This window comes from Neodiprion lecontei, chromosome 2 (assembly GCF_021901455.1).
Source record: "Neodiprion lecontei isolate iyNeoLeco1 chromosome 2, iyNeoLeco1.1, whole genome shotgun sequence".
Taxonomy (NCBI): Eukaryota; Metazoa; Arthropoda; class Insecta; order Hymenoptera; family Diprionidae; genus Neodiprion; species Neodiprion lecontei.
In genome coordinates, this window is record NC_060261.1 from 26,667,774 (window position 1) to 26,680,976 (window position 13,203).

Below are 13,203 nucleotides of genomic sequence, written 5' to 3' on the forward strand. Positions count from 1 at the left end.
CGCAATTCTGAAGAAAAACCATCCAATTAATTTTCATGTGACGTAGAAATAAAGAAATGGAATGGATTCTACGAAATCGCAACGGTAAATTCGATCCATTGGCTAACAATAAGCGTTAAATAATAATGAATATACATTCGGCAAAATTAAATAGCAAACAAAATTATGATTAAGATAACGCAAGCTGACAAAGTGTACTATATTTCAGCTGCCATAGATAAGTATAAGAAAAAAAGCTACTATCAAAATATAATTCAACCAGAATTAGACGCAGAGTGCTATGACTCACATGATACTCTCTGTCTAATAGCTGGTCTAACGCCCACACACACACACACACGTATGAATAACCCAAAATAGTCTACTATTGAGAGCGAATGATGATAGGTATACATGGAATGAATTTCTCCTTCAACAACAATTTGTTATTCGAGATGTAACGAATTTTTTACTGTCATCCCCTAAATCCGCACCAGCAGGAGTAATTGAATTTTATGTTCATATTTCAGAATGCGTAATTTCTTCTACGGTATTGTATTTTGAAGATCATTTTTTCTGTTCGCTAAGTCACATGTAACTGAAGATTATATCCTAATACGTATACATGGTACCCTGAGTACGCGTTAGTTGATAGATAAAAGTGAAACAAAATTTACGAAAAACATATTTCTAGTGTGTGAAACGTGAAATAATAATAAAAATGTTGCAGAGAACCGAGTCAATAATGTGAATCTTTATGTTAATAGTTAAAAATTAGTCCATCACCTGCAAGGTTGTCTCAAAAAATTCTTTAACTGGCAAAAGATAATCCAAGAGGTTTAAATCTATAGTACTAATTTAAGATAGCGTTAGACAAGAAGCTGTATGTAAAAATCAGCAGAATGGTTCCTCATTTTTATTGATTTATTAGTTTCTTTTCTTTTTTTTTTCTTTTTTTGTGCACAGATTCGATAAAACGACAAACAGCTCTTAATAATGCGATTGATTAGCTATGAATGAAGGAAATTTAAATTTCCAGCAATCGTTGCGGGAACCAAAGTTCATCGGTACACTTTTGCATTGCAAGATACTTTATGGAATTGAACATGAAAACTTAACGAGTCGCTGGAAGCGATCGGAGGGTTTGAAACTTATCTAATATTAATTAATTAATGCTCTGTACGCACAAGTCTAAATATAGAAAGTCGAGAAGGACTTCCGCAATTGTTACGAATTTATCAATTACTTTCTTATTTACAGCTATGCAATTACGATATGCTGTTATTGAAAATCAAACAATCGTCAAAGGTAGTGCAAAATGTTCCTCGAATAGTTAGAATTCTGAGTAAATACTGCACCAAACTAAATTCTTTAGTCAACTTTTGCAGCGAGAAACCTTTCAGTCAACTTCGACTCCCCAAGTCTACTCGGACGTACGAAAGCAGCTTTCAGCCTAGCTAGCACTTCTTGATCAGAAATTTTTATCGAGAAAACTTTCATATATAAAATAAAAGTCACGATACTCCGATGCACCATTCAGGAGAATGAAAGAATGTAGATATTTTCATGTAAAAAAGTCGATATCAATGAATTAAAATGTATAAACCGAGCGATGAGAGTTACAAGGATAGCGATGAATCCTTAGCTCCTCCTTTAACATCATTTTACACAGATCAATAGGCACCGGGCACGAAAGTAGATGAGAAAATTCCGTTCTCCACGTGCACGCGAACCTCAACAGAAACTCGAAGCCCTGTCGAAGGCAAATTGGTCGCCACGATACTCCGAAAATCTTGTAAATCGTCAGGCTTGTTTATACTCAGAATCTCGCGAGGATGTACGGAGTTGAAAATCCGGAAAATGAGCCGGAACAACCTGACTTGTCACAAGAACCTAACCTCAATCCTAACCTAAAAGCGCAACGTGGCGCGAGAAGACGAGAGCAGGAATGCACTCACCTGCATGCTGTCAGCGGAAATAATTTCGCCGCAGTACTTCTGGGCGAGTTGAATGGCCAGTTTCGATTTCCCGGTTCCCGTTGCTCCCAAAATCACAAGAATCGGCACGCGCGACGTCATAACGTGCTTTCGATCGCCTTTTCGCGCACCGCCGTCACACCCACACACCGACATGGCGCACAAACACGAGCAGCGATCAACGCGACTTGAGGCCTGACAGCGAGAGTCGAGGTTCGAGACTATCGACGCGCATGCGCGCCAGATTCGATGCCGACTTCAAAGCGAACGGCGAAGCAGCGCGGACTTGCGACCAACTGGAATTCGACTGAGAGAAATTTCATTTCTTGCAGTGGCTAGAAAAATTCAGTAAGACAGGTATCGTTAAAAAAACTTTGAATATTGTAGAAATTACGAAAAACGAGATACGCCTAACCATTTTCCGCTATTGCCGATTCTTTTTTGGTAATTGCAACGCAAAATCAGTTTCTGAGGTTTACTCTACTGTTTTGGTTAAATGAGGCTTTAACGTCAATTTATTGCTGCACGAGTATTAAATTTTCGCTACAGTTACGAGAAAATATAGCGACAGTGATCGTAGTGAGAAAGAATAGTAACGGTTACTAGACTTTCCGGTAACAGCTAGAAAACTAATTTTTATTTTCTACCTAGAACTGTATTTTTCGATTGTGGTGAAAGATGAAAATAGTTGAGGACTGAGCGGTAACCGGAAATAAAAATTTCTCTCTGTGTATAATATGTACGATAGATGCACAGTTTGTCGCAACGTTCGTAAAATTATCTTTTCATTGATTTGACTTTTAACCCTTCGAATCAGAGCGGTAAATATTCTCACCACCTATTTTACGTCCATTTTTTTCACATTTGTTGGACGACTTTTCAACATACCTCACTGGCAGTGTGCTGATGTTATGTCTTCAAAACCCGGGAATAATTATTGCGATATATTGGACACTATTATTGCTATAAACAGATTGATTGATAAAAATCGTGAAAATTAAAGGAACGATTCGTTTTGTGAGAACATTAGACCTGTGAGCATTCTATTATACATAATTTGGCGGATGAAAAATTCTATGGTCTGATCAAATGTAGACAAAAAAGTACGTATAGGGTGTTTCAGAGGTCGCTGATTATGTTTAAATGAATAAATTTCGATTCTATACCGGGGATGGTAACAAAAATCTTCATTTCTTTTTTTTGTTTTTTTTCTCTATTAGTCACGTGAAATAAATCTGAATCTGACATCTAGAACCCAGCAAAATTTTGAATATTCGAGATTGCGGATCCGATATCGAGTACAAAAATTTCATAAACTCATTGAATCTGGACGAAAGTCAGCGATTACTGAAATTTTAGGTTGCTAATTACGAATCTGACTTTAGATTTCGCCAATTCGCAACGGGGTCCAACATGGCAGACAAAATTTGTTAAAAAAAACATGCCAACTATTTGGATCCACTATTTTCAATTTTAATAACCAAACTTTGAATTCGTCACAAGCAACCCAAAAAACTGTATGGGAACTATATTATTGTGAAAGTTTACTTAGAACAATATCGTGTGACTCGAAGGGTTAATCTCACCAATTGCTCGATTCGTAACTAAAACCCGATTAAGAGCAAGTTTGGTCGGAAGTTCTTGACCCTTAAGTATACACTTAGTTGGTTGAAAATTAGTTCTTGTACGTAGATCAAAGCACTTTTATATCATTTGAAGTCATAACCCGAGTTTAGATGCAATGAATATGGTCACAACCTGGTATCAAGGTGACCAAAAACGGTGAATCTACGAAAAACAAATACTTTTATTCATGATTTGCGCGCACATTGTTACTAGAAAATCTCGAATTTTCCAATCTCGTTATCAGAGTTCTCTAAATTAAGTTATTAATAAAGGTTCTTTTCAGAATTAATAGGCCCCATCACCTGAACCAAAAGTTTAAAAGGGAGAAAAAAAAAAAAAAAAACTTCAAAAAATCACGAGCATAATCTCAGTTGTCCCAATGATAGTCACCACGAACAAATAACAGGATAGCTAAGATATCAACAAATTAAAAAACGGTTTTATAATTAGGACGTTCGAGGGGATTAAACGCTGGTATTTCTGATCTTGCAGATACAATGTTTTGGCTTAATTTTTCTCGCTGAACAAATAGGTACGCACAAATCGTCGAAAAACCACTTAAGAAAACTCACATCACAGTACAGTTATAACGCGTAAGCGAAATCATTGACGAACATCTGTTAAACCGTACTTACACAAACCTAGGTATATTTATCCACTCCGGGGATGACTGTACTTGTTAACTTTTTTTTTTCATACTATCTCAAATGTATTATTATTCTTGACAAGCAACTACAGTTCATCATATTATCTTCTGTCATTGATGTTTCGAACGCTCTCATCTCTTTGAAAGTATTGGCTTCGTCTTCACGCATGCGGCATGGTCAAAACATTTCAATTAATATTAAAACTAAGCGAAGACCTGAGAACTGTAACGTTACTTATTCCTATTTGAGAGACTCGTCCTAGAATATAAGCCACGGAATTTTTGGAAACGTATAAAATAGATTTGTGAACAACGGCGAATAGCTGAATACGTGCATTGTTCGATTTACAAAAAACTCTTGGAATTTATTAAAATTTGGCATTCTCGCAAATTAGGCGTCGATGGAAAATGAAAATATCGGAGAAATGAAAGCTGCAGCCTGTCGTGTCGCAGCAATACAACATCTAAAATACATCCCGAGTTAAAAAAGGTACAGAGTCGCGATTCACGCGTAAGTAATTTGAACTCGGTAATGGAATCCCGCAATGCGGGTGTCGTGTAAAATATCATGTTCATATCATTTATCATCATCCTTGATATTTGGACTTAAAGTTACAACAAGTGAAACCGCAACAAAACGCGCATCTTATTTCGCGAAAATAACCAACATTATTTGTGGACGCTTAAAAGTTCGCACTTTAAATCCCCCCACCGATAATCAAGATAGAAAGAGAAACGATTACGTAATTTGAAGAGCAAGGAAAGAAGACGTCGAGTGTCTGGCAAATTTTCGAAGCGTCAGCTTTCGATCGGTAACAAAAATTGCACGATATTTTTATACTCATCTGTGCAACAAATGTGCAAAGTTTTACGCGTACATGCGCACTATACGAGAAGCCTGCAACAGAGGCGGTCTTGCGACACATTGCGAAACAGTAAATAATATAACTACACACATACACGGTGTACACATAGTTGGATACATATTATGCACGAACAGCGACAGCGACGATCGTGAGTCATGCAAATACTTATCGTATCGTACTCAATAGTGTGGTCCTACCTCACACTCGCGCGAGTTGAATATAACTAGCTTCGAATAGAAGTCTAGAAAAAATAGATGAAAAAAAAAAAAAAAAAAATGACAGGAATAGGTGTACGAGGCAAAAAGTAATCGACAATGTTCAGAGATTCTCGTGTGTAACGTGCGACGTATTATATCATCCGGTTCAACACCCGTCGAAGGTGTCAGGAGTTGTATACGTATACCGATTTCGATTTACGCCGAGTCGGAGTTAAAAAATTGTACCAATATTTCACCTTTATTTGCGGACGGACTCCTACACACACACACACATATATATATATATATATATATATATATATATATATATATATATATATATATATATATATATATCTCATTGAAGGAAAAAACTTGTTCCAAATTCGTTGAGTCGTTGAACTACGGATTGCCGTGACAGTAATTTTATTGCTGTTTAACTGTGAGCTGGGATGTTTTTCTTATCTGTAAAACCGTTTCAGATTTCTTCCCGTCGAGACAATGTAAAAGTGAGGATTGCACGAAGTATTTGAGATATCGAACAATGAATGCGGGGAAGAAGCATAACCAACGGTTTATAGAAACGTGGGGAAATTATTTTCCAGCTATTCTCGTCGGCAGTCGACGTCGTGAAACTTAAAATTCATGAATTGTAATGAAATGCTTAGGAATGCAAGATACGATTTAAAACGATTCAAGAAGTCTACTCATCCTTGTTTACCGCGCGAAATATGATTCATAGTATTGGTGCATTCGAGGAAAGGAATAATATCGTTCTATTCCTCAGCCATCGCTGATAGTAAGAATCGAAGAAAACATTCGATCACGAAACTGGAAAACACGTGACGGTTTATGAAATTGCGCAATGTTTGAGTACAAGTTCTCGATAAATGTCACGCGTCAATTTCGTTAAATTCATTACGATAAGAATGAAATTAATGAAAAGCAATGTACTCCGAGCAGCAGATTTATGAATTCATCGCTGTAACTAGGTGCAGCAATTTATCGCTGTACAGGTATTTTTACATTTCTTGGAAAAATGAAAAAATCGAAATAAAAAAAAATTTCTCGTAGATATCAATACGAATTGAAGGCTGCAGAGAATTTATTGTCCACTTAATGCGATTTAATAGAACCCGATTTTCCGAACGTGTAAGGGAAAATCTCTATTATCATGCTTAGTTGGCTCCCATCGAAAACTACAAATAGACCAGATGCAACCTCGTACATATTATAATCAATTTTGAAAATTCAAATTAAATAATGGGGATTTCTTTCAATCGGAAGATGTTTCATACATTTTCCGACTTTACCGACTGTTATGTTGAACGATTGCATCGAGAGCACTGTGTTACACGTTATCGTGGTATCTTCTCGTGATTCGCATATTCATATTGCAACTGTTACATTCCTCTGGTGTATTTTTCCACACAATTTTGTTCACCGTTCCGGGAAACAAGCATTGTGTATTAATAACGCAAGCCTGCGAAGTATAATTTTCAATTTCCCCGGCAAGTAATAATGCTTTTATTTTATAGGTATTTAGGTGCGTCGGACTGAAATATAGCGCTAGTTTTTTTACAGCGTGTCGAGATTCATTTTTATCCATTATTTTTAACTATTATTATGAAAAAAAAAATAAAACGTATATAAAACTAAATGTTTAGGTATAAAATGAACAGCATTATGTTATACAATTACGAAACAAGGATCGACAATAGAGCAAAATGGTTACGTGTACCTCGTTTTTCCTAATTCCGACTATATTCAAACAGTTTTATTAACGATACCTGTTTTACTCAATTTTTCTAGTTGCTATAACAAATGATATTTGTCTCAGTGTTGTTTGAACCTAATACTGTTCATTTTATACGTAATCGTTTGGTTTTATATTAATTCTATTATTTTTTTTTGTACAAAAATAGTTCAAAAATGCATAAAAATAAATATCGATGCGCTGTAACAAAAAACAAACGCTATATTTTAGTTCAATATACCTAAATTACTGAAAAAAAAAACATTATCACTTAACGGTAAAATTGAAAGTTATACTTCGCAGGCCTATCTAATCGATGAGAAAATTCTGCCCAGCTAGGAATTCCGGCTGTCTAATTGTTAATCTAGAACTGTCACATGCAGACTTATGTCTATTTATACTACACGTCTATTATTTACTGCAATCGAAAATGTGAACTCGTGTATATTTGAATGGAAAATTAATCGCGAATTCATGAAACTGAGATACCGGCCCATAATCAATCAATCAATCAATCAATCAATAACCCTGAGCCAATTTTAGATATTCAAGCCGTAATTTACTTTGTACCTCGTTACATAATTATCACAATACCCGCACCGGTGTAATTGGTATATTTTATCATCACGCACTTTTCCACTCCGAGACTTGCAGCACCGGCTGAACACGTCGCCACATCGTCCGAGAATCACCGAAATACCTTCTTGAATTCAGAAATTTAACCCCTGAAATTTCCTCCCCGCAGTTTCGCCCCTTGCAGGCGAATAAAACGTCTATAGTCCCGTCCGTGATTGGACGACGGCGGTTTTCCGTCTCGCTCGTCCGACCCTCGGGGATCCTCCTTGAATTCTTGTTGGTATCCGATATTTTTTTCCTCTCCTTTTTTCTCCGTCTAAATTATGTCTGATTATGCAAAGCGTATCGGTTACAATTTTCAAATATGCTACGGGCTTGTACACAAAAATGGCCGGTGAACGATCTTACGCGTTATGAGAGGCCGCGATGCTACGAGAATTCGAGATGCCAGATGGTCTGAGATTCGCAGGTGATTCTCGAAAGCCGGTTATACCAATTAAACGAGGTAAATGTTAAAATATACACGTGAAGTTTCATCAATCGGGACAACTTTTGACCATGATATTAACTCGAGGAATACACCCAAGGTATCGACACGTGTGCTCGGAAATATCTTGTACAAATATGTGCCCAAGTAAATAGGGAGTCACAAGTTCTATGGACAAGTGTAAACACCGATGTAAGTCCAAGGTATAATCGCTAGCGTTCGGAATAAAAATCCATTACAACTGTACGCGATATTGCATCAAACTTACTAAATTACTGAAACGAAAAACCTAAAAAAGCTCCTCTCCTTTCCGTTTACAACTTTTCTTAGAAACGTTTGAGATATCGGTCTGATACGTTTTGGGAAATACAGCGGTACCAGAATTCGGGGTTAGTTCTTAATTTTTGGATGTATAAGAACAGCGTGGAAAATATGTCAAGCCATAAACTGTTAACAGTGGTTGGTGTGGATGTAAGAACTTTCAATCGTGCTTAAATTAACACGCATTCTTGGAGTGCCTCTTTATTTTTATCGTATTTTACAAACTTGAATCGCCTCTCAAATGTGTGTTGAAAAATTGAAAAGTGTCAAATTGTATCGCTTAGTTTCAGCACGACACTTGATACGAGTTGTAAGCCATATTACGTTCAGCAGGGTTCACAAATCGGATAAAAGTTACCCGATGAGTACTCGTTTACTCGTAATTATAATTATATGAATATAATTATGTAATTAGAACCATATCAGCAATTAAAAAAATAGATAGCCAACGGAAAATTGAATTCACTTTTTATTTCAACCCAACGAACGTTTTTCTTTTGTTATTAACACACCATTAGTGCATAACGACTATTCGCTGATCGTAAGCTTTTGATAGTACGAATGAAAAATGATTGATGTTTCGTAATGTTGTAAACATCAATTTCAGCGTTGAATTATCATGACCGATTGATTCTACGTTATAAAATTTTAATAGGACAATATTCATCCTATCGATCCGTTAAGGTGAGGAAATGATGAAGAAAATTTCTTGCGACATATATTCGATAGTATAGTTTTCGTAAGAGAGAATCGTTCGTTAAAGAAATACATAAAAATATGTGCATAGATCGACTATTTTCAAGTGAATCACCCCAACGAGTTTAAACATCTTCTTGTGTACGCTTAGAAATCAAGCAGAGTTTACATATTGATCTATGATTTAAAAATTCTACGCCTATGACGAGGAAGACTTTAAAGGTACAGGCTTACATCTTATCTCATATCTGACCTCATCTTATCTCGCTCGGCGTAATCTCTCTATTTTTGGTTTCCGCCGTATCGCACACCCCGCATTGTAGATTTTTTCATTAATCTTAGTCACCTCACGTTACATTATCATACGCGTGCCCATTTTTCTCGGTTCTAATTCTTACGCTCCCCTCCCTCACAACGTAACGAGCTTATCGCTGCCTGCGTATTACACGCGTGTGTATATAATACATCGTACATCTGTGCAGCGCACGTGTTTGTCTATTGCCATTCTGATATAACGATGGCGAGGAAAAAAGAAAAAAAGAAAAAAAAAAAAAAAACAACGAACGATTAGGACAATGCGATAAGAAAAAATACTCACCGTTCGCCAAAGATTACAATAAATAATCAAACGTCTGCGTTCTATCGATATGTGACAATCTATCGAGCCTTTTTTTTTTTTTTTTGAACGATACGCTCTGGGCAAATTTCATCTCTGTACGAAATTGTTCGTACGGACGAGTCTGTTCTATTAAATAAGAATTGGCGAGTTTTCTTCACTTTCTTTTTCATTTTCGCTTCTAGTAATCTATCGCGTTGACTTGTCAACTCGTCAACTTGATCTCTGATTAATAAATAGTAATTTAAAACTGCAAACTACGGCGATTAATACGTTGGAGAAAATTTCTTCTGTCAGATACACACGCGCATAGTTAACTGACTCTGCCTACGTGCTGAATGAGGTATTCACGATAAGCACTCGTTGTAAAACAAATGAAATATCTTTACCGTTGTTGCTAGATCGAGTATTTGTAAATCACCAGAGGCTGTCCGGCTGACCCCCGGGGCGGATATCGAAATTAAACTTTCTCTGTGACCTGCGGATATAATTGCTCAAGGTACACCACGACACACCACACACCTGCCTTCCCGCTTAGCCTGGGGTCAGCAATTACGGGGATGGGGTAAACAATTTATTTTTATTCCCTGTGTATTACCTGGAATGAAGATTCCTCCCCGTGTATAATTTTCTACTCAAACCGTTTAATATTGTATACGACGATACAGTCGATTATGTTATCGTAGAAAAATTTGGAATCCACTTTTGTCTTGAAATTTTTTACTTTGTTTATTTCATTTGTTATCGATCGGCAGCATTTACATTTTTTTTTTTTGTTTTTTTTTTAAATATGGTCACGTACCCCGAATCTCCCGCAACTAACTCGGGACAATTTTTTAAGAAGGTTGTTTTTCATTGAAATCTGATGTCGATTTTATGAAGAAGAAAAAAAAAAAGACCGTCTTTGTTGAAGAATAATTTGTATCTTATTCGAATGCAGGATTGATTTCGCAGAATACATCGAATGACTTTCACTGCAATTCAATTTTTATGTCATCCCTTTTTTTAATGCCAAGTATTTTCAATTACTCAAAAGATGCTTAACGACTTAAGTGATTAGTAACACGTGAATGAAAGGCCGTTTAATATTAATTTCTGAATTTAAAATTACGACAAGACTTTGCTTACGTTTTTGTCAGCTAAATGTCAAGGATTGAAATTCTCCGGAATTTAGTAGAATGAAAGGAATTAATATCATCAAATTTTCTGCCAACTAAATTGAGGATATGTAGAGAAAAATCTTTCGACTCGAATCACTTCCGAAAGTGACTTTTACGGAAATCATAAGAATTATCGAAATTCGTTCATACCTTCAAACCATCACACTGATATGAGTAATTTAAAGTGTATAGAATCATTCGTAGGTAAAGAGAAATCGAAAACTACGACTGACAATAATATGGCAACCACAGTTTATAACGCAAAATCAGTAGGTACACGTATATATGTATAATGTATATCTCATACTCGCAATTGGAGATTTATAAGATCCGCAGGTCAGATATATATAGAACAAGATCAGAAGAAATTTAAACGACCTCGTTTAAGCTCTGCCCCTGATTGTGAGACCTTATAAAGATATCCGATAATTCTTTGACTCGTTCGAAGGACTGGAAGAACTCGCTTATCAACCAGACAACCAGACTTCCGTCCCGAGCGGATTGACATATACGGAGGTTAATTGGGGCAAAGGTTCGAGCCGCTTCGAAATTCGTGGGAAAGTACATCTCGCAGTCCACGATACTTCTTCAGGCTGCAGTGACCGGAACGTTTCCTCCCCCGTTTTCTTTTTCTTTTATTTTTTATTTTTTTTTACTTATATTTTCTCTTTTTTCCTTTGCTAATGTCACCACCTCGCTGAGAGACGTTAGAATAATATCACTCGCACGCGATAACGAATCGGCATAAATTGAACGGAAACAGTACATTGTTTTATTAATTTGTTAGTGCGGTAAATGGGCGATTTCCGATGAGTGTGAAGTTTGCGGCGTGAGCCGTAAAAGTGAGAGCTACGTGCACGCGAATGGAATTGAGAAGTTGGCGGATGTTTATGCGGCATTCTACGTCAATTCGACCGGGGTCCGATCCTCAAAGCCAATGATATAGTGCGCACAATAGAGTCCCAGTGTGTAAAGGCGAGCATTTTAGTTGTGCGCATGCGCCAACGTTGAATTATCGCACTGCTTGGAAATGGGGCACTTTACGCACGCTCCACAGACTTCGAAAATCCAACTTTCCAAGCAGGGGTTCGAAAAAAATGTGCTGCTACGAAGTAACTCAAAGTTAGTAGTGCAAAATTTTTTCTCCAAAAGTAATTACAAAAACTGTATTACCATCACGCAGTCACAATGACAATGATACTGACGTATATACGCTGTTAAATTAAAAGGTCTTTAGTTAGAGAAAACGTTAACAAGATTTCTACGGCAATTCGGACGAATAATGCAAATCATTTTTTGTACGACAGGTTTCGCTGATTGAAACCAAACCAACAGAAGATTTTTTCACTATTTGATATTCCACAACATTTTCGAAAGACAAAAAACAATATTCGGCAAAAATAGCCATACATATGAGTTTACTTTTGAAATGTTCGTCTTTATGCTAATAATTTGACATATCTTCTCAATAAAATTTAAACTCATAGTTTGCAAAAAATCGTTTTTCCAAATTTTGAGGTACAATTTCGTTGTTTTGAACACGTCATACATTTTTTCAATTTTACTTTCAACAATTCAAGTTTCCAACTTTGATAATCTAATTTGGCGTTCAGATGTTACAGTCAATTGATAATATATTCTCCACAGCGAAAATCGTGAAAACTGTAAGTCATATGTCGAAGAACAACGCAGCTTGAATTTTTTCTCAATACGTTGTATCCGCTTTGTCCTGAGAAATGTAATTTTAATTTAGCAAAAAATCAAAAGCGCCGCGCTTTGGACGATAGTTGAGTTTATCGCGACTTTCTCGTTCTGTTTTTGTCGGACACACTGTACACGAATCGCGATTGGGTGATACATCCTCTGCTCGTATTGAGCCATCGGCAGTTTTATACCTGAACTATACGGACGCCATACCTACTGGCCTACCGACGGCACCTCAGAGGCTTACGAGTTCCGCGAAGGTGATCCTGGGCTGTTTTCTTTCGAAACGACGCAGGACACAGGTACATGGTCAAGCGGTCAATTTCTCCTCATTCCAACGCGTGATTCGAATCGTGAAAACGAAACGAAGAACAAGGACCCCTCGCCGGCCAATTTCCGATCAACCGTTCCGGAGATATGGGAATTTGAAATACCAGAAGCAATGCGAGGCGCGCGCGCAACCGCTGGAATGTGGTTATGTGCGCTTGTCTGGACAGAATGCGGAGCTGCGCAACGCGCATTGGCTCGCGATTAGAATTGCGATATCTCGGGAACCGTTGGTCAGAATTCGGAGTGCGACGTCGCGTTGGATTCGTC

The 13,203-nt window shown here is 37.0% G+C and overlaps 1 protein-coding gene across 3 annotated transcripts in view; it reads right to left on the minus strand.

Annotated features, from left to right (window-relative positions):
- Window positions 1–2,106, minus strand: part of LOC107228172 (tRNA dimethylallyltransferase) — a 117,526-nt gene extending 115,420 nt beyond the window's left edge. For all 3 annotated transcript variants that reach the window (XR_006902729.1, XM_046730807.1, XM_046730806.1), the window contains exon 1: window positions 1,938–2,106. Coding sequence is in view for 2 of the 3 variants with exons in the window: in XM_046730807.1 (XP_046586763.1) it covers window positions 1,938–2,057 (120 nt within the window). In the remaining variant the exon portion in view is untranslated. The remainder of the gene's footprint in view (window positions 1–1,937) is intronic.
- Between the last annotated feature and the right edge of the window lie 11,097 nt (window positions 2,107–13,203).